At 34.4% G+C, this 23,355-nt stretch overlaps 1 protein-coding gene across 2 annotated transcripts in view; it reads right to left on the reverse strand.

The window, feature by feature from the left end:
* Positions 1-261: 261 nt before the first annotated feature.
* Positions 262-23,355, reverse strand: part of Col11a1 (collagen type XI alpha 1 chain) — a 171,795-nt gene continuing 148,701 nt past the window's right edge. For both annotated transcript variants that reach the window (XM_026778271.1, XM_005371661.3), the window contains 13 exons: positions 20,799-20,852; positions 20,568-20,675; positions 20,037-20,090; positions 12,681-12,734; positions 11,712-11,819; positions 11,169-11,222; positions 11,033-11,068; positions 10,886-10,939; positions 9,128-9,377; positions 5,132-5,244; positions 4,032-4,100; positions 2,134-2,367; positions 262-582 (listed from right to left, as the gene is read on the reverse strand). In XM_026778271.1, coding sequence (XP_026634072.1) covers positions 436-582; positions 2,134-2,367; positions 4,032-4,100; positions 5,132-5,244; positions 9,128-9,377; positions 10,886-10,939; positions 11,033-11,068; positions 11,169-11,222; positions 11,712-11,819; positions 12,681-12,734; positions 20,037-20,090; positions 20,568-20,675; positions 20,799-20,852 — 1,335 coding nt within the window. In that variant the 3' untranslated portion in view covers positions 262-435. The remainder of the gene's footprint in view (positions 583-2,133; positions 2,368-4,031; positions 4,101-5,131; positions 5,245-9,127; positions 9,378-10,885; positions 10,940-11,032; positions 11,069-11,168; positions 11,223-11,711; positions 11,820-12,680; positions 12,735-20,036; positions 20,091-20,567; positions 20,676-20,798; positions 20,853-23,355) is intronic.

Here is a 23,355-nt window from a genome sequence, read left to right on the forward strand (position 1 = left end):
TCATTAACACTAGGTGGGATTGAGAGTCATGCGCAAGTCTTGGAAATGGACACATGAATGACAGCATAGAACTGTTCATAAAATAGTTACAGTTTATTAAACACACTTTCACTATATCTTTGATGGGTGGGAATGAGCACCATGTGTTTTTACGAATATATATTTTCTCTCTCTCTTTTTTTTTCTACAGCACCAAAGAAATCCAAATAGGAAAAGGAGAGATGATGGTTGATACCAAGAATCAGGCCACACTATCTTATACTGGTATGACTACCAGAACTTCTGCCCTCTGACTTGGCCTCCAACAGGTGTCGGTGATTCCTAAACACGTGTTCTCTACTGTCCTTATTGCAAACTTGCATGTGGCATGAAATGGGTTGGTGGCAGGTACCAAGGTACTTTCTCTGTTGGTTTCATATAGTCTTCATCCAAATCTTAGCCAAGGAAGCAAACTGGACCGACTTCAAATCCAAACTTTTGATTCTGATCACCAAAATCATTGATCATTACATCAATGATGGGTACCTGATCAATTTTTGGAGTATTGATCTCAATCACAGTCTTTTCATAGCCTTTTCTGGACTGTAAAAAATAAGCAGAAAATAAAAGTTATATCATCACTTCTTATTATTAAGATCCGCAGTATTTTCTTTGTTGACTATCTAATCTGAGCTAAGACAATAAGAGAAGGGAGAGCCCCGATAACTATGTAAGAGTTCATTCGTTATCACTGATGTCACATGATGTTTTCAATTTTGTTGACAATTATACTTGCTATTTTATTTCAACTACTTGATTATTCACGGTTAAAAGGGTCTGGATTGGAACATATAATTCAATATGAAATGTTTATACTCAATCTTACATGAATAAGAAAATCCTTACTACATTAGATATACAGGGGCAGAAACATAATTATTTTATGAGAAATCAGAATGAAGTATGTCAGAACATGACCCAACAATGGAGCTGTGTGAGGGTGATTCCGAGAGTTTGTGGGAAAAAAAAAAAAAAAACTCCAAGAAAACGAGACAAGAGTCTTGTGACCTCTGTCCCTCCTATACGTGGGTTTGCTCTTGGAATGTGCATTTGTGTGCCTTCCCAGCTGTAGGACACTGGAGTGAGTGTGCCTTAAATTATACACTGCTTTGGCTATTCAAAAATGTTTCCAAGCATATCCTGTCCTTGAGTTTCTTTGCAGACTGAACTTGTGTGAACTTGATCATTTGATGTTGCTTAACCTTCAGAATATAAATTATCTGATGCTCTAAATAAAATTGGGTACTGCTTGAAACCTTAGTTTGCCCCATTTTTAGACTCCGTTCTCCCAGGATAATACCACCAACTAGAGTGTTCACAAATCAGTAAGATAACAGTCAAAACATTTCTACTACTGTATTTTCATTTTATAAACCTAGCAGTGAAATACCCTGGGGAGTTTCATAGCTTTGCTCATGCACTTATTTTCTCTTTTTTGTTCCTCTTGGACCAGACTCACTTGGCTAAAATCATGAACTTTGTTGCTTGCAGTTGAGACATCTCTAGTCATTAACACTAAGCTGAAGCATTAGCTAGGATATGGAATTCCCATGTGCTAAAATAATGCTTCATCAGAGAGGAGTGAAAATTAGCAGCTCTAAAGCTGGTATAATGATCTTTCCAAATAACAGGCATGAAAAGTCATCTGTTTTATAAATGACACAATGGCATTTATGCCCTCTGCCATTTTGAAATCATGGACTTTGAGAGTAACTATGTTGTTTTATTTTTTTGTTTGAGTGACTGCTGGCAACATTTTTCAGATACTGGATGTAGACAAAAGAACACATGAACTAATATTATCTTCTATTATTATCTTCAAAATGAGATGTTTAGGTGTATATTCCAGAGTATTGGTGTGTATGTGTGTATAGTGTGTGTGTACAGCGTGTGTGCACATGCGTGATCATTCATGTTCCTTTGTGGTTTCTAATATGATTTATCTTGATATGCCACTGATAAGCACAAAACCTTAATAACAATTGGTATCCATTTTAAGAGAGACATCTGGTTTTGAGCCATAGCAAGGCTGTCCGCACTGCCTCTTCTATCCACCCAGGAGCAAAGGCAGACGCAGACGCAGACTGAACTCACCGCACAACCATCATACAAGGCTTTGATGTGTGGGTTGTTCTCATAGGACATCTCCTCATCATTGGATCCCAGAAACCGAAGTGCCTTATCATAACTTGCCGATGACATGTCATACCACGCAATTGACTGATGGCAGTTGTAGGTGAAATTTTGTCGGGCAGAGGCAGTCAGGAGTCTCAGGAATGTCATTTGCACCATATTAATGGAATTGCCTTCCACATCTAAATATGAGAGCTGGGAAGAAAAGAATAAAAGGGCACATGTGGACTTTTCTTCTTTCTTGATATAAAGAATTCAACAATGGCCGTGAATGTTACTGGCAGGGCTTGGTGATACTCAGTGGAATATTATCATTTTATGAAGCAATATGACTTGCCCCAGTGTGAGAGTCTTTGCTAACAGCCCTGTTACCATCCCGATACCTCAGTTACTACAATACTGTTTAGCTTTATAACAGATTCACTTTGTCTGTTTTCATTTTCTGATCAGTCAGTACTGTAAGAAAATAAATGTTTTATCTCCAAGAGATATGCATCCTTTAACTGTAAGACAGTAGTAAAACAAAAACAGAAATTTTGGTGTGAAATAAAGGTTGGTTTTTAAACTATTTTATTTTCAGAAATTTTATAATATATCTACTTAACTGTATCTTTAACCATGCCCTGGTCTTCTATGAAGCTTTTGTTTTTTAGAATCGATGTGAATTTATCCATCTTCAGATAATTTATAGCTTTATTTTATCAACATCATCAAGCATAATGACCCAGAAAATTTTAGGCAATATTGCATCAATAATTTCATTTTTAAGAAGAAAGATATTCTTCGCTACAGATTATTATGGTGTAATATCTTTATAAATTATTTTATTTGGCATCATTGAAATATCTGTTTTCTCAAAATGCATATAGTCTAATATTTAAACCCATTCAGATTATAGACTGAGACCATGTAAGTCTGTAGTCTCCCCCCTTAAAATTCAGTTACTTAACCCTACTAATTAAAAAACTAGATGATATTCTTATGAGGTTGAAAATGGACTTGAGATGTGCTCTATTCATAGTAAAATAAATTAAAATACAATTAACACACACATTGCACCTCATATAGATGAAAATGCACCACGAGTATTTAGCATGTAGCTTGATGGCTTACAAGGAAATTTTAGGACAGGTGCAAGACTACACAAGTCATTACTTAATATGGATGGGTGTGTGTACAAGTTAAGGAAATTAAATGTATAAATCATTACCAGTGGCAAGTAATACCATTTAAAATATTACATTAATAAGTAATTAATTACCAAGATTAGTGAGAAATTGAGAAATTCCTAATAAATTAAAAATTTATATTTTAACAGCTTTTAATATAATTTTAGTTAGGGCCTTAATCTTACATTATCTCTAACAATTATTAAGTCAAATTTTTAATCATATAGCAATATTTAAGTAAAAATGAACTTCATACAAATGAACGGTAATTTGGTTTTCAACATACCTGAAACTATCAATAAGGGAAAAAATCCCAATTTCCATAAGTTCTTAGGGAAATGAGGAACAAAGAATAACTGGCTTTCAAGCAGACATAAATTAAAATGGGTAAAGTCAGAGATAATAAGTAGGTGCTGGGTTTTGACTCTTGCTATTTTTAGAAAAAATAGTCTATGATGTTAAACTGAATTTTTCATTTGATCATCCTTTTTGTGTGGAAATATTTTGGCTTATTTTGATTCAAATCTTTAGGCTTTAAGATACTACTGATGACTAAGACCTCCCAGACTGGCAAATGAGGAACCGAACTGCAAGCATCATTTGTGCTTTGGCATTGAACTTCTGAGGAGGAATAATTGGAGTTTCACCTAAGGAGTTTGAGCTTTTGTTGCATATGGAGGTACAACCTACCAGTTTTCCCCTCTTAAATTCACTGTACCAGCTTCCTGGTTTCTCCTTTGGCCATGATGAGATTCTTACCTGTTGTGAAAGAATGAGAAAAATTGATGAAAAGCTTTGTATACATATGTATCAGATTATTGTACTAAGATTAGGAGGCTAAAACATGTTCCAAATCCTATAGGCCTTATATTATACAAAATGGGATCTGAGCAAACTTCAAACTAGATGAAAGAAATGGAATGAAGACAGGGTCATTTACTTCCTGATATATTTTCTGCCAAAAATTAAAGGGAGAGACTAACTCAAAAAGAATGTTACAGGATATTAGGGAACAGAAATTATGTAAGCGATATCTTATGTATTGTGTAAGCAAGACCTCTTATGTCTTCTCCTAGGGAAGATCCTGTCCCATCAAACAACCTCAAATCATAGACTTTTCTTCTCAAAAGACTTCCCACACATAAAGTTAGACAACTTATCTGAAGTAGTTTTCAACCATCTGACTACCCACAGTGCTTACTAAGGAAATGAGATTTATTGTCCTACTTAAACAGTATCAGAGAAATATAATTATGTAAGTTGAGTACACTTCTTCATAATGACTATCTGCTTGTATCTTAAGAGATACACCTCAAGTGTCCATAACTGTGAGGTAAAGTCAAGAAATTTCTTTGGTGAGACTAAGTATTCAAAATAAACATAAAGTTGGCATTTGTTCACTTAAAGAAGAGATTAATATTTTACAAAATATTGCGCTTTGAGCATAATATGCAGCTGCAAGTTCTATCATGTAATAATTGGGCAGAGAATACCATGCACACTCTAAGAACTGAGATTCAGCTGTGCTGTGTCATGGAAAGCCATAGAATTCTTTGAGAGCAAGCAGGTGCTTAAATACATCTGGGTAGAAAATAAAGGAAAGAAGGGTCTGTAAATCGTGTGCATCAGTTTGGTGCCTTATTCATATTTATGCAAATGAAATGTTCTAATTACCCTGAAAGAAAAGCAGATAAATGAAAATACTACAGTATAATTTTCCTGTTTATTTCAATATTGCAAAAACATGGCAGGAACTGTCAACATCCACCACCAAACAGATTGGTACTTACTCCCTCAGATTTTTTGTCAGGATAGATGCATGTCTCACCGCCAGCTGTGAAATTACAGTAAACTTTGAAGGAATCTCCAGAACAGCCTTGGTTAGGATCAATCCAATATTCACCTAGAAGTTAAAGCAATAACATCTCATATATAAAGCCAACAGTATCAAAATGAAAATGCATTAAATATGAAATTTCATGCTTTGATTTAGCTATATATCAGCGTATACTTGGGTAGAGTAATTTCATGTCACTTTTGCTTCACTTATTTGTAAAGAGCCTAAACAATCATTCTGGAATAATCATTTTAATTATTAGTATCACTATCTGTTTAGGATTCAGTTTACATGTAACCCTTTCAACATTATGTTTATCCATTCGTATTAAATCTTCATTCAAATTAGAATCAGGTGCACTTGAGCCCACATCACACATGTAGCATCATATTTTAGTAATCTCAGGTTTGTAATCAACATGTTTTCATGTCTAACAAAAGAAGTTGATTGATCTGCATTGCACTGAGAATTGTAACATTATTTTATAGCAAAATTTCTTATAGTAAATACAATTTCTTTTTGAACAGCATCCTATAACAAACTTCTTTCTGCTATTAAAGCCATTATTGAAATGCTGTAGAAAAAACAATTATGTTAATGACTATATTTGGTGTTCTGTGAATGCAGATGGTAAATAACGAGAGTAATATAACATTATTCTTTTACTAAACAATACATTTTTACTCAGGGTTATTAGAAGATAAATTAGATATGTGGTGATTTCTTTGCTCTCTTCCTGCAATACTTAGACTGCTACTTGAGATCAAATAAGATTTGAATTACAGCAGTCCACTGGTTATGAAGATAAGTTTCTGTGTATAAATTGAATGTATGTGCTTATAATATATGTACATTTGCACATGTATGTGCATGTGGGTGGAGGAAAATAATAAATTTGTGTGTTTTCTTCTATTGTTCCACCTTTTGTTTTAAGACAGTCTCTCACTTAACCTGGAGTTTTTCCATGTGGCATACTGGCTGGCTAGTGAGCTCCTGGGAATCTCTTGTTTCTTGCATACTGGATTGCAAGTGAGCTTCTGGGAATCTCTGGGCTCTTCTTCTACACAATTAGGGTTATAGATCCATAACCAGAATTTATGAGAGAACTGGAGCTCAAAACTCACATCATGCTTATGTAACCTATTTACCCACTGAGTCATCTCTCTAGTCCCATTTAAAACTTAAAAAGCTCAAATTGAAGTCCAAGGACCACCCACCTCCATCCAGGTTTAGTAAGTTAAGCATCCAAACTGCCCAGGCCCCCGCCCCCCCAAAGCCAGCACGTGCAGTAGGATCAAAAACCCATTGCCATTGTTCTTGAGTTCTCAGTAGTCCTCATTCAGGGAACCCTGATGGCTCTTCAAGCTGATGAGGGAGAGGGACTTGATCGGGGGAGGGGGAGGGAAATGGGAGGCGGTGGCGGGGAGGAGGCAGAAATCCTCAATAAATAAATAAATTAAAAATAAATAAATAAATAAATAAATAAATAAATAAAAAGAAGCTCAAATTGATCGTTTAGTACTGGGACATTGAAAAATACAGTATCAACTAATTCTATGCTACCTATACCTGAAATAATTAAATGAAGTTCTTTAAATTTCAATAGATCTATGTTTTTCATGTAACTTGAATACCTTAAGCAACACAAATATTCATATTTTTTTTCTGAGCACATCCACATATGAAGCAAGCTGAGATCCTAAGTAAAACCATACAAGTAAACAAAAATAATCCATGATTTTTGCATTCATACTATGTTTAATATTTTGTATACTTTTAGGAATATATAATTTTGAATCCCATAGGAAAAATTGTATCAGTTCTTTCAATTTGCATCAGTTCTTTCCATTCTTTAATAGTGTCCTTAAATACCTTTAAATAATACAATTATATATTAATAGATGAATTCTTAAGATGCATTTGTTCAGTGAGGTGGTTGAGTATCAGGGCTGGAGAGGTGGCTCAGCACTTATAAGCACTGGCCGCTCTTCCAGATGATCTCAATTTATTTCCCAGCATCTAAATGGAGGTGCACAACCTTCCGTAGCTCCAGTACCAGGGCATCCACTACACTCTTCTGGCTTCTGTAGCATCAGGTACACAACTGTAGCATCTGGCCTCGAACTCACAAAGATTCGCCTGCTTCTCCCTTCCTAGTGCTGGGATTAAAGGCATGTGCTACCACCGCCCAGCTTCTCTAGCTTTATATTTATATTTTATAATTTAGATTTAAGTTCCTGTAGGTAGAATCACTGCGCTATACATACATACATATATATATATATATAACAAATAAAGACAATCTCATTTAATTAGAGCGCTAAAGTACTAAAAGTACTAACGAAGTAGGGTGCTCTATAGAGATTACTGGAAAGCATAGCACACAGACAGATCAACATTTCTGGACTTTACAGTATTTCTCATTTATTTCTGCTTCCACATCATATGTGGTTCATAATACAGGTTCTCATGCTTACACTCAGTGATTAGTTTCACATGATTAAATCATTCATTGAGCTTTTACATGTATAGCTTGCATGACAGAGTCATATTCATTTATATTCATTTCAGAACCCAATGATTTTGGCAGTTACCTGTTGATCGCCAATGATTTTCAACAGAGTAGCGAGAGTAGTTTTCTAGCATGTTTGCTAGAAAAGCACACCATCTCTTTGCGGAAATGATGCCATTTAAAAGTAGAAATCTCTTTATAAGTCACAGCACTAAATATCATCTTTTGAAATAAATACCGATTTAAGAACCATGGATACTTATTTATGTAGGATCCAATTAGTGTGTTTTTGTGTTAATGGACTATACTTTAGATAATACAATTTTGCGACTTTTTTTTAGTAGTGTGCCACTTATGACTTATATTTGACTTTTCTGGGAAGTAATGAGTTATGAACACATAAATTTTAATATTAATTTAAAATCAATCATGCAAAACAGTACTTTCCTGGGAGTAAACGAGATATGGAAATATATCAGAATAAAGTAGAAGACCAAAAATTGGAGAAATATTTAGTACTCAACAGTTTGCTAATTAGATGACTTTACCAACTTTTCATCAACCCCCAAATTGTTCATTCCTCAGAAAGTAAAGATACGAGTCATTTCAGACTGTAGGCACAGTAAAATATTATTAGTATTAAGTAAGTTGGTTGTAGTTCTTCTGTTTATGTGTGCATCAAAGGAAAATCATTTTGCAAAGAGTTTTAGTTTTATTTTATGTCTATGATCATTTTGTCCAAATGTATGTGCATGCTGATGCTTCTGGAGGCCTCAATTTACTAGAATCCTCTGGAACTGTACTGACAAACAGTCGGGACCTACCATGTGGGTGCTGAGAACTAAGCCCAAAACTTCTGCAGGAGAAGGCAGTGTTCTTAATGCCCTCCAGCTCTGAAAACTAAATTTTTGTCACAAGTCATCAAGATTTTTAAATATTGCATTGACAAATCTCTTGGATCAAATATTCAGCTGTTAAGCTACTTAATCTTATACATATTATTCTGATTAATGTACTAAACCATATTAGCATATCTGTATTAGTTAATATTAATGTAATCATTTTAACATAAGATTAGTCATTGACAAGCCTGTAAGTTAGAAATAAATAGAGTGGCCTGAATATTTGTGCACATATAATATTATGCTGTGAGTCATTTACATGGCCAAATATATTTGTGCTAATGATGAGGATTCCAAAGTAATCTTGGCAAAACTTAATGAAACATGATATTGCGGAGAATTATCCAGAGCAGTTCTTGGACTGCATGGTGTAAATAAGCTCCCCCCTCCCCCATCTACAAGGCTAAAAGTGATAGCTATTTGCTTTAGTTTTATTTAGAGACTCTATTTATTCTACTAATAAAAATGAATATGCTAACAAGGCACCGGAGTGGCTGAGCAGCCCAGGGCATTCGCTGAGTTGTTACTGACATACCATCTGGGAAGTCGGGATGGCTAAGCTGCAGGTCTTTGCACGTTCGTGCTGGATTTGTCTGCGTGCCCATGGGAAACTTCATATGTTCAATGTCTTGTTTCAGAGAATTGAGGGAACCAAAGATTTCCTCCATTCCATCTGCATAGTCGAGAATATTATCGCCTGCATCGGCCTGAACGCCTTCCGTATGTCTTCTTGTTTTTTTGGGTGACAAAATAGGTAGTGGCTGAATGACTTCTCCAGGAGGACCCTGGAAGGGAATTCATATGAACATCAGTATTTCGGAAAAGAAATTATTCTGTGAATTTCAATAATTTACTACTTATTATATTCTTCTTAGAAGTTATTTTGGTTAGCTATCTGTAGTTAACTGATCATATATACCATATGAAAAGATTATATATATATATATATATATATATGTTCTTTTATAAGAACTTTTTATAAGAATTTTTAAAAAGAATATAGTAGAGATACTGAGGTAGATACACAAATTATATCATTGCTGGTACACTATCTGTAAACTAACACAGTTTAGAATTGTGCTAAAATGTTACATAGGTTACTATGTTATTTATTAAATTAGTCTTGATGTATATAGCATATCCAGAACTATGTATTAGAATTTCTGGGAATTTTTAACACTGTTACTCAGCTTTTTGGGTATCCAAATTTGTCTATTTTATTCAATAAAAACTGCTTCTGAAGGATTAAAAAATTTGCCCCATTATCATTTTCAAATATGAATATATGTACTACTTTGGAAGTAAATACCATCAACGTAAATTTACCCACTTGTAGGAGCAGAACCGCACCAGAGAGTTAATCTGTATCATTTCTGGTTATATCGTGCCCTATGTATCTAAACATATAACATTTATGACCGCCAGGACAAAAATTCAGAATGAAATCTTTCTCATAACTGGGATGACTGAAGATATGATTAAATACGATGAAGTCACTGGGGAGGCCTAGTGTGTCATGACTGATGTTCTGATAAAAGAAAATATGGTCACGGAAACAATAGATGTAGACAAGGCTGAGAGACCAGGAAAAAGATGTCATGTATGCGCTTAGAAGTTCAAAATAGTTTCCTCCCCTACAGTTTTTAGAGAAAGCCAAGCCTGTGACACTTTAAGGATTCCCAGCCTCCACAGTGACACTCTGCTGATCTTCAGCCTAGAGGTCTGATTAAACCATTACACATACAGTTGGAGGAACTTCAACTAAAAGCAAACAAACAAAATCCCATAAAACAGGATATGATTTCTTAAATATAGGTCTACACGCTAGTTCTAAGGCTTTGGAAAATGTCACTGTTAATAAATGATGCTTACTTAGCTATTATGGTTTCATGTTTTGCTATCACTATTTCCTATTGCAATAGAAAAAAAAAAAAAAAACACCCTGGGATCCGAGCTTTCATCTTGATGTCTGGAGTCAGTTGTAAATCTATTTCTGTGGGCATCTATTCTGTAAGTCTCATTACAGGTGACCAAAGCGCTCATGGTTATCTTGACAAATGGATGTTTACTATAATATACAATTTAAAAAATCTTTATATTTAAGGAGTGATATCAATTAAAACATGAATCTTGACACACAGATTGATTACCTAAGTGGCCTAGTTGCATTTTCCTACAAAAATCACTATTTTGATAGAATTTGCTTTTCTCTTTGTCATGTAAGTCCAGAGAAACAATAGCCTGCATCCATATTCCTATTAATATAGTATATTTTTTGCTAATATATACTTACTGGAGGCCCAGGAGGTCCTGGCAGACCACTGTCGCCCTTCTGTCCAGTAGGTCCCTGTTAGAAAGAAAACAGGAAAGTCTATGAAGTGAGAAAAAAATTCAACAGGCTTCATTGAAATACTAATATGAAAATAAAAAAAGCACTTACAGAAGATCCTTTGTTACCCTTCGGGCCAGCAGGACCCTAGAAAACACAAAGACAAGGCCACAGGTAAAAGTGTGGACTATAGATTGCACTGACATGCTTGTCATTTAACCTCATGTTTCCTTTCTCTTGAACTTACTGGTAATCCTGGGGGACCAGGAGGGCCAATGGGACCAGCAGGACCTGGGATGCCCTAGGAGGACAAACAGCATCAAATTTAATTAGTTTCTCATTTCATTTCATCTTCATGTTTGCCACATTGATTGCAAAACTCTAAACATTTAAAAACATGTAATAATGTTTTACTATGAATAAGTGAGACTCTTTGAGTAACAATCCAAACTTGTTGCCATTCATTGTAACACAGGGCTTTTCCATTATGTCTAAACCATGAAGACTATGTAGACATACATACATTTAGGCATCCCTGTAGCTCTCAAAAAAAAAAAAGTCAACATGCGTCATGGATTCCAGAACAGTTTGTACAAAGTTCTATGACATTGTATTCTTTTTAAACTTAAATTTTATTTTTAATTAATTAAAATATTTAAAATATAGCATGGGCTAAAGCAGAATAGAGTAAGAGTGTCCTAAAACATGCTAATGAGTATGATAAAAACTGTGTAATTGTGCATCTATATTTGTACTGGTAAAATGAAGTAGGAGAGCCGTCTGTACTCACTCCATCCCCTTTGGCTCCCGGAGAACCTTGAGTCCCAGGGAGACCTCTGTCACCTTTTTCGCCTTGTTCTCCTGGAGGACCAATCAATCCAATTAAACCAGGATGTCCCTATAGAGAAGAAAGAAAATAAAGTTCAATAATATAATAAGTAAGTTAGAGCCTTGATTAAATTTTTGTCATGAAATATTTGATTATTAAATTTATAAAGCATAATATTAAAGGAATGAAGGGAGTTTGGATAATACTTCTGTATGAAATTTAAAGTTTAAAGCCTCCATCTAAGGACTATTTACTGCTTACAGAAAGAGCAGATTTATTATTGATAAAAGAACTTTTTGAAAAAATAATAATAACCATTAGTGCTTTATTTACGAAAAACTTTAAAAAAAAGTCCAAATGGAGTGTTGGTATCATAAAAACCAGAGAATTCATTATTTTAGTAAGCATCTTGTTTAATATAAAATGTTCCTATTTTTCGGGAACTGGTTTGTCTTTAAAAGAGTCCTAGAGATATAGAAAACATCCTAACTGTACTAATTCCATTATACAAATGACTCAGTTTCCTTATGTGGCAAAACACAATATAAAGTTTGGGAGAGCATATTATTGTTTGAAAAAAAAAATTCTGGCCTAAAACTTTACTTTCATGCTTAAAAACCTAAAAATGGCCACAACTATTCAGTCTATTTTTGGGGGGAGTTATTTAGCATAATCATATGCTCTCTCCAAACAGTGTCTAAAAAGGTTCATTACAAAGAAACAGCACTCATGCTGCAGCGTTTCCCACTACTGTCTGCAGACTTTTCTTCTCTAAATACACTTGAGAGTCTGAGAATTGTTATCTTTACGCATAATCAGAATGACAGTGGTAGAGTTTGAAAAGGCCTTTTAAGTGCCTTTGAGAATGTTATCACATCTGCTATTACTATTATAAAACCCTAATGACACTTTTTTTCTTTTTACTCTTACCTTTTCTCCTTTGGAGCCAGGGTCACCTTTGAGACCAGGTAAACCAGGAGGTCCCTGAATAAAAAGAAAATAAATAAATGTATTGAGAATGAGTACTATGGTTTGAATGGGAAATGTCCCCAACAAGACCTTGTGTTTGATTCTCTTTCCCTTGATGGTGTGCTTCTGGAAGGCTATAGAAATCTGGCTTCCAGGCCTAGTGGCTGGCATAGAACTATAGGGATCTCAACAGGGCTATAGGCTTCCAGAATAAGACCTCCTCTCTGCTTCCTGTTCAGCCTTTCTTATGTGAGCATACTGTCTCTGGCTCCTGCTTTAGGGACAGTAGCTGGTCTCAGCACTATGTCTTTACTTCCCTGCACCTTAGAGCAAAAGAAGAAAGAAAGAAAGAAAGAAAGAAAGAAAGAAAGAAAGAAAGAAAGAAAGAAAGAAAGAAAAAGAAAGAAAGAAAGAAAGAAAGAAAGAGAGAGAGAGAGAGAGAGAGAAAGAAAGAAAGGAAACAACAAAACAAAATAAAAAAATATCATTCTTTTTCTAATATCTAATTCTTCTGCCAAGAATTGTGTCTCAATGTCAAAAAAAAAAGCCTATGGATTAAAAATTTTGAGTTGTATGAACTCTGTATTTTACAGAATTCAGTAAAAGTTAATAATAACCAGTGCTATTGCATTTCTCAGGATTATAGAGAAATTTGTGGTCTTAAAATATCATGAAGTTAATGAGTAATCATAATACTGATAATTTTGGTTAAATAAATGAACATGAAATTTGAAATAAGATACAACTATATAGTTTCTCACCTGAGAAGAAAGCATAAATTATTAGTTATAATAACTGAAGCAAAATGGATTTATATTATATGCGCAATTCATAAATATTTTGATAATAAACCCTAATTTCAAAGATTACAGTATTTTCAGTAAAATTTAAAAATAATTCAAGATTTTAATAATCAAATGATATTTGAAAACACAGAAAAGTCAGAAAAACACTATATTGTGATGTTTCTGTAACAAGTATATTGGGATGACTTAAAATGATAACTAACACTGTAGAGAATTAAAGATGACTTCTAGGATACTAACTTGAAATCATAAGCAGCTATAGTAAGTCTCTGAATTCTTATTTCATTTTCTGTTTATACTCTCTTAAACATAAGCTGATTGAATTGCGATCTCTGGAGAAAAAGATGTATTAGATACTCAACGATTCCAATATAATTTAATCCTACATCTTCAATATTCACAGCAATATTACCCAAGTAATTTTCGCATCCAGTTAAGTGTCGCTCAACTTATTAGAATGGACATGCATTTTAAATCCAGAAATCTGAAACCCCAAATGCTCTTTTAGCCTATCTCATAGTACTTCTTCTCAGAGTGGTGACAAAAAGCAAGGAGAAGATGGAGTCACTCAGCCGGGGAATACAATAGGTGTTCAAGAAAGGCAAGGCAATTTAGCAAACCATTGAAGGTGAGTCTCAAAGGAAGTGCACTAAATTAGATTCCGAAAATTTAAAGACGGAATGGCTTCTGCATAGCAGACAGGGGAATGAGTGACAACATTCACTATAAGAATTTACTGAATAGCCGGGCGGTGGTGGTGCATGCCTTTAATCCCAGCACTCGGGAGGCAGAGGCAGGTGGATCTCTGTGAGTTCGAGGCAGGCCTAGTCTACAAGAGCTAGTTCCAGGACAGGAACCAAAAGCTACGGAGAAACCCTGTCTCGAAAATCCAAAAAGAAAAAAAAAAATTTACTGAATAGAATTAAGGAATCAAAAGAAATGCTTAAACTTCTCAAATCTTAATTGAAAATCTTTACTTGTGAGCCAGAAATGGTTTTAGCAAATCGTAATATAGTGTTTTGACTGCAGCTATATTTTATAATATGTGATACTTGACTATTTTTCTTTGCCTCAAAAGTTTATTGTGATTAAAATTCTTGTAAGCTAAAGACTCTAGGAAGATGAGTGAATGCATTGGGTTGGAAGGTCACAAGACCAACATATCAATTAGGTTTCTCGATGACAAAGTCAAGAGGATCAGCATGCTTCAGTTTAGCTATAGATTATTCTAAGATTTACAAACTGCCAGAGTTTTGGAAATGATCACTGTAATACAATTCCTTTTATTAACAAAGAAGTAGACATGACCTTACAAACTTGACAGGAAAATACAAGAAATTGCCCTAAAGTCTATAGACTTGACCCAACATTATATTCTTCTTCAAATACAGAGCAAAGAACACACATAAGGTAAGGTTTTCTTTATCAGTAAGTTAAGTGATTAGAGTTCATTCCTTGTCAATTATTGGAAACCCCCCCACACACTTTTCAAATGGTTTGTCAGAGAAGTACATGCGACTCCCAAAATAATATAGCACTATTTTTAAATGACTTTACATGACTTTCCAGTAGCACATATTTAAAGAAATAATATACATGGGTAAGAGAATAATCAAATAATAATATATTGATCTTATGGCATCACAAGCATAAGTGACATTCTCAGTGTCAGAACAAAAATGTATGAAAGCATGAATAAGCAGTTCTAACAAAAAAAAATAATTGCAGGAAAGAACCACATATTTGTACAAGTAACAGAAACCACTGAGAATCCTGGTTGAATCTGATATATGCCGATCAAAAATCAGCATATTATCTACATAATGAAAATATGAATAGGGGCCATATTTCTTGCTTCCTTATTATATACTCAATTTATCAGGCACATAAGACAGTTTATAGAAATTCTTGCATCAGAGGGAAAGCTGAGTTGCACACTCATGGGGCATCCACAGCTCAGCCACTGTTACAGACACACATGTGTCTTACACCCCCAGGTTTATTCACAATATTTAAAAATAACTATATCAATGTTAACAAGATGAAAGAGGACTCAAGCTTTAAAACTGCCTGAATAAATATCAAAACACAATGCAAACATTATCACAACTTTCTTACTCCATCATAACCGTAAGGGGAAATGCTAGCAATTCTAATTGTTCATTATTGAAAAGAAATGTACTAAACATGGTTTGAGTGTTAACTCTATTTTTAAGCTTTTTTTTTTATAGATACTGCTCATAAATGGGTTTAGAGGTAAAGGATGTTATTCTAAGTAAGATCCTAAAAATTTGCAAACCATCTTGGATATGATGCTGTTAATCTAAACCAGTCTTACGTTTTCAGTGACTACAAACAAAATTAGTGATGTCATGACAGTGAGGACAGTTCAAGGTCTCTCTCTCTCTTGGTACGGAAGAGACCAAAAACTTCAACTCTGCATATAAAAAAATACGTTCTAAATTTTCATGTTGGTGTTTACTCTTCAGGATGTTATAAATGGAGAGCCCTTGGGGAGATATATAATTCATAAGCAATAAAGAGAAAAAGAAAACAGCAACCATGCATTCATAAATGTCCGAAATACACACAGGAACACTCCCCCACTGTACTGTTATGCCGTGTGAAGCATCTGCCTTGAACTACAACTCACAACTATAGAGCACTGGGTTTTAAGAAAACTCTAAACCCCAAACTTGACTAAGAGGATAATAGTAAGAAGTAGTACTTAAATATGCAAAAAATCAAATATCTTATCATTCAACCACATTTAATCATGATAGAATGTTATGTATCACAACCCCGTTACATAGTTTGTGCAGAACATTAAAGAAAAATTTAAACTATAATTTAATAACCCTATATTTTATTTAGGTTTGTATGTTTAAAAATTGACACTGTCAGGTATTCATGATTTTCCAAAAAAGAAGATATTAACGATATTAAAATTAACAAAAAAATTAAAATTGAGTAGTTTTCCATGGAAAGTAGTAGGCACTTAATATAAAAGAATATGGAACAAGTATTTTAAAATTACTACAACCTTAATTATGCTTGCAAACATCAAATGCATGCTTTTTAAATTACTCAACAATGTTAACTATGATCTTATAGAGGACATCTGAAATTATTCAACATTCTCTGTCTTCTAAGACATGCCCATTTAAGGTTTCTTGATTGCTCAAAAAGTAATTCTACTTAAAAAACAACGCAGGCTCATCATTGACTTTTCAGTTTAATGTTAAATTCATATGTGCTATGTATTTATTTTGAATTCTTTGGAGAAACTCTGTGTTGGTGTGTTGATATCTATATTTATAGATAGATAGATAGATAGATAGATAGATAGATAGATAGATAGATAGATAGATAGATAGATAGATAGATGGATGGATGGATGGATGGATGGATGGATGGATGGATGGATGGATGGATGGATAGATAGATAGATAGATAGATAGATAGATAGATAGATAGATGATGGATAGATAGATAGATAGATAGATAGATAGATAGATAGATAGATAGATAGATAGATAGATAGATAGATAGGATATATAGAGATTTAAGTTACATATGATCACAAAAACTAACTTTACTAGCTGGGCATGAGTCACTTCTGAAATATACTACCTGAGGTCTGAGGCAAAGATGCAAATCAAAGCTAGCCTGAGCTACACAGTGACACAAAGGCCAACCTAGTCTATATAACGAGATTACCCCTTTTCAAAATGAAGGTAAATAAACAGGTTTGTTTCTGGTTTTTATTTTAAGAGAACAAAATGAGAATGCTCTCCAATAAGATCTATAGTCAAATATAAGAAGTTATAGGCACTTTCAAGAAGCAGAAAAAAAAGACTTTATATGGAGGTAGTTGCAGAGATCTATCTACACAGTCTTGGATGTGAGCGTGAATGTATTTGTAACTAGGAGGAAAACTAGGAGGAATAAAGAATTACCTATAAAAATTTCAAGTAGAAAAAAATTTCAAGTAGATTAATTTTTAAATTCATTGTAAAAAATATTTATTTATTTATTATGTATACAATATTCTGTCTGTGTGTATGTCTGCAGGCCAGAAGAGGGCACCAGACTTCATTACAGATGGTTGTGAGCCACCATGTGGTTGCTGGGAATTGAACTCAGAACCTTTGGAAGAGCAGGCAATGCTCTTAACCACTGAGCCATCTCTCCAGCCCCTTAAATTCATTGTAAACCTGTCTGAACTTTCAAATATTTTAGTCTCACCTCCCACATTTATCCTCACACAAGCCTCTCTATTTTCTTAGCAACTGGAAGCAAACACAGGTGACCTGGGAATGACATCCTCTGCTGGCCTCTGTCACAGAACTCACCAAGCTACGTTCTAGCTGCTCTAAAAATAATCTCATTTGCCTGGTCAGCAACGTCTACTCCAGATTATTGGATACATATAAATGTGAATTTAGGGACCATTTAGCCACACTCACTCCAAACACAACACTGTAAAACTACAATATTTAGAAATATGTATAATTATTTCCTTCATTTGATAATTCTTTACTCAGTGGTATTACTACCCATTAGTCATGTAAGTGTTTCACAAAGAGCTCATTTTAAAACCATAAGAACCTATTAGGCAGGAAATATCACCTCTATTAACTTTAATTAAACTTAATATCATTTTATGGGATAGGATCAGATGCCCTTACTATTCTCCCTTTGAAACTGCTGAGGTTGGAGAAGGAGCATGGATCCTAATGTCATCCCACAAGCACATAGGACTGCTAATTTCTTTAACCAATGTGTTTGATTTGAAAGTGGGTGAATTTAACCTGTATCCAAAATAATACCTCACTCAAATTAAGACATGCTACTTCTAAAATGAATCTTGCTTAGCTGAGTAGAAATGTTCATTATACATAGCATTCTGCATATACCTCCTCTACCTCCCCTCTTTTCGTGAGGACTAAATAGCATTTTCCAGATATCAGATTGATTAAAACTATGAATAAATAATATTCCCAAATGAAACCAGCAGCCAGGGAATGAGCATGAGTGTATGAGCGTGTTGGGCCATCCTAATGCTTACCATTGCATTTTCCAAAAATAATTTGAGATGTTCATCCTTCTTATACTGTAAACTCACATTTACTTAAGCATTAGAAACACAAATTTTGTAGACTTTCATCAGCTGGTGTGTCTGATGGTTTTATTTTTAACATTAGCTAAAGGAAATCTCCAGCAAGGTGCTTTTATTTCATCTGCTGAAAGGTCAGAATGCTTATTGGAAAATCTAACATTACAAAAAAATAAAAATAAAACAGGTAAATTTTAGGTGATATTTAGGCAAAGCATTGTGCTACCAGAATCTGAATCTGCAGTGAGGACTTTACCACATTAAAGGAGAATATTTCCTAAATAGCAGATCTGGAGCTGACCTAGCTTCGCCCAGGGCTCAATTTCTATGATAATCAGATTATGTATGGAGTACATAACTAGTAATCTCCTGCATCAAATCAATTAAAGATTCGACAACATTTATCTAGTTACTAAATAAGTAATCTAACTTCTGAAGTGCAATTTTCAAAAGATCTTAACACATGGTTTTTATTGAGACTGTGCTAGAACTTGTGATTTTCTTAATGAAAGGAATAGTAGAATATGCCCTGAATGATTAGAATATGGTTCCATTTATGATGCTTGCTGACTATGTATATATTCTAAGTAAAAACTATGTTTAGGACAATGGAGATGTAAATAAAATTCAAGTTACTTTAAGAAAGGATTTGGTTATTTAAAGTAAAATGTATCACACTCCCTTATTGCTATCAGTATTATTTACTTTTTTGATTAATACTTCATAGTTACGTAAAACTCAATGTTTAAAAACCTTTGCCAATTGAAGCAATTTATTAATGAACGTGACCAGGCAAACAATGATTCTGAAGGACATGTTTTCGTTCTCATGTCATGCCCATATTGTATCCAGGATAATTTTGGACCTTAAGACACTGTCTGAGTCCTGCATGCTTTGCTGCATTTATTAAGCATGCTGCTTGCACATGAAATTCATGGTCCAATTACACCATAAAAATAATCACATGACTTTTTAGAGCTCAGCATAATGTCCTGTTTCTGAACCTATTTATCTCAAAAAGAAAACCATCTCTTTGGGCAGCTACCAACTTCGTGTGCAGACATTTCTCCATAAGTGAAGACCCAGAAAAGAAGTTTAATCACATGCACTTTGGGGAACTGTCTGCGCTGAGAAAAAATCCCTGGCTGGAACATTAGTAACATTTTCTTCTGAGTAGAAAAGACGTTTCTTCTTCTAACAGGTATAAGGAAGGAATAGTCTCTGGGCCAAGTGGCATACTTTGCATGCTGTCAGCAGTATTGTTTTTCTCCTTGAATGTGCAATATTCCTTATTCAAAAGTACAAACCTCTTTATAAAACACCACTCACAAATTCTAGCCTACAAAAAATTTATTTTGGGAATTCTCTATAAATAAGAAAAATGACACTCACCAGAGGACCAGGGGGTCCATCTTGGCCAGCAGCACCAGGGAGTCCTTGTTCTCCCTACATAAAAGAAAATAAAATTTTGTTTGCTAAACAAGACAATATCTATTATTTTTAAATGTTGGACAAACAGAAAGGAAAAGAATTGGCATCCGTAAATTGTACTACCTCAAACACACACAAATACTGTAAGATTGTTTATTTTCTCTTTACCTGTACATGTATATACACTCATGCATACATGTATACATACTTATATAAACACACAAACATATGCAGAGATATATGTACAAAATATTTCATCACTATGACATTAGAATTTATTTCTCTTCTGCTTTATTAAAACAAATGAAATACTTAAATATTTTAGATGGATTCTTAAGTTATTCAAATTGTCATTTAATAACTTCTATAGAAATACTGGATTTCTTTAAAGCACACTAAGTTATGAAGCAGAAACATTAAAAGCATTTTGATTCAAAGATATTGAAATTTAAAGTTATTTTTATAGCAGTCCCTCTTAGGACAGATGCTCACCACAGGACCAGGGATGCCTCGAAGGCCTTCTGCACCAGGCTTTCCAGAAGGACCCTGAGGTCCAACAGGGCCAGTTTTCCCAGGAGGTCCTTCAGCACCAGCTTCTCCCTGTTTGAAAATGAAACATGTGGGCACATTAATAACGTTAAAGCACATGATGCCATTTACTGTGTGGAAATAGATGCCTTTCGGTGCATAAACAGCCTAACTTATCTCTTCTTCACGTCTTACCTTAGCACCTTTTTCTCCTTGCCTTCCTTCTGAACCCGGAGCCCCTGGAGGACCCTGTAAATAGAAAATTGTATTTAGAGATGTAGTATCTTAAAAGAAATAATGCTGAGGAACTATATGAAAATGCAGGAACTGCTGATAGACTATTAAGGTATAGTTACATCTTACTTCTCTATTTAAAACATGATTCTGAAATTTAACACTAATTTCATGTAAAAATTGCTGTTTAGATCATTTAAGATAAATCAACTAATAAAGTCCAGATCGTTATATAACATCAACAAATACTGTACAAACCCAACTTTTCCACAGTGCTGATGAAGAGTGGGGTGTAGCAGTGCATGAAAGCAGAGGCAGGTGGATTGCTGTGAGTTTTAGGCAAGTCTGGGCTACAGAATGAGTTCCAGGTTATCCAGGGCTACACAGTGACACCAAGTCTCAGAAAAAAAATGCCAATAAAAAATACTGACATTGAATGAAAATACTAGAGGTTATTTGCTATTTTGAATTTTCAGAGTTCCTTGAATATATTGAAGTTATTTGCATTTTTATATTTAAGGATGTTTCAGAGGTGGCTCAATCTAAGAACACCTAAATACTCAAGCTTTCTAGGATCATGCACCAGCTAAAGAAGACTAACATGTACAATAATGAAGCTCAAAAATCTGAGGAGTTTCATTCTTATGGGAAGATTTAATTCACAAACATGTAAGATTAAAAATAATTTGAATTTTAAAACTCTAGCCTAGAGATAAAAAAGATTATACTCAAAATATCATAGAAAGGCATATGTAAAGAAAGATTTAGTAAGGAACTAATGATCTCTAAGTAATTTTTTCAGTGATCACATTTAACATTATTGACAGAGATTAGATATTGAGGTTGGACAGCGTAGATACAATGGTGACATTTTGTGAGACATGAAGATAATATTTTTTTTGCCTTAGATAGTATTTCAGTATTTTACTGTGAATGCAGGCTCATCATCCATGTTATTTCTCATATTATATTTATCAAATTAAATAAATATCATTCACTTCTTCAAACTCTAGTTCCAGGAACTCATTTTAAATGTGATAGCCAAGGAAGACTTTTAAGTCACTTATTTTTCCAATAGCATGACTGCAACCACACTTAGTAATAAAATTCGTGGTGCCTCAAAATAATTGTACAAATTCTGTGAACTGTTCCTTAAGGTGGTAGCAATATGCTGAGTTGTAAGAGATACTTTAACTACAGGCTTTTGGTGTGCTCATGTGGTTTTCTTTTCGACAGGGGGAAGCAGATCCTGAGGAACCTCATCCAGTGGATCTGTTTATTCGGCAGTATTTGCATCGAGCACAATCTTTGTTTTTTTCCTACCATTACAGCGTTGAGGCAGTAACTGTATTGTTACCCTAGCCAGTAGAATATATATTTTAAAAACATCGCAATAACAAGTATTTAGAGAAATGCAATAATCAAATTCACCTGAGCAGCAGTTCTCTTTCTCTCCTCCTGTCACTCCTGTCTCTATCCCTCCTTCTGGAGCTCTCCCTTTGCTGTTCTACTACCATCTTTTTCTCATGATACCTCCCTCGATTGTGGTTTGCTTGTAAAGGCCATAGGTGATGTGGAAAGAAGTCCTTTCCTTATTCTAAACTGTTTATGTTGAACTGTCCAGCCTGCACAGCTAGCAACCAAATGCATTTTGTTACTTATAAGTCACTCAGTCTTCCTCTTCGGCAATGGATACACAAACAAATAAATTCAAGACCCATAGGAATCCTGTTTTGAGTTGTTTCTCATAAGTTTGCATAAAATAAACTAGTTAAATTTATCCCTAAAAGATGCTATTATTCTATTTTTAACTCATGAGAAATGACATCATATAATTTTTTCCACTATTAGTAGTTTACAATATGATCTTATATTTTGTTCATTCTGCCATTCAATTCTCAAATATGTACATATTACTTATGCTACAAATTGTGCTATGCATGATGAAAAGAACTACAAAGTAAAATCAAACCATAAGGAATATACAAAAATTTCTTACAAAGACAAACATAAAATGCATGAAGATGAGGTCAATGTATAAAATGTGTATTTGATCCACTTCAGGAGGAAGAAAGACAAGAAAATCGCCCACCAAATGGGATCATAGGGGCTCATAGAGACTTAACTGACAAGCAGTCAAGTCGTATGTAAGGGTCTGCCCTAGGTCCTCTACATATATGTTATGGTCAAGTATCTTGTGTTCGTGTGGGACTGCTAACAGCGGGAGTAGGGGTTATCTCTGATCTTTTGCCTACTTTGGTAACCCTTTTCCTTCTACTGGATTGCCTTATCCAGCCATAACAGGAGGGTCGGTGCCTACGCTTAGTGTAACTGGACATGTCATGTTTGATTGATAACTCTAGGGGAATGAAGGGAAGAAAATAAAGGAGGAGTGGATGAGGGGGGGAAGTGGAGGGAAACAGCTGGGAAGGGAAAAGGGTGCACAAGCTGTATTTGGGATGTAATAACTACAAAAAGAATTAAGAAAGAAAGAAAGAAAGAGAGAGAGAGAGAGAGA

This window comes from Microtus ochrogaster, unplaced genomic scaffold (assembly GCF_000317375.1).
Source record: "Microtus ochrogaster isolate Prairie Vole_2 unplaced genomic scaffold, MicOch1.0 UNK119, whole genome shotgun sequence".
NCBI classification, from domain to species: Eukaryota; Metazoa; Chordata; class Mammalia; order Rodentia; family Cricetidae; genus Microtus; species Microtus ochrogaster.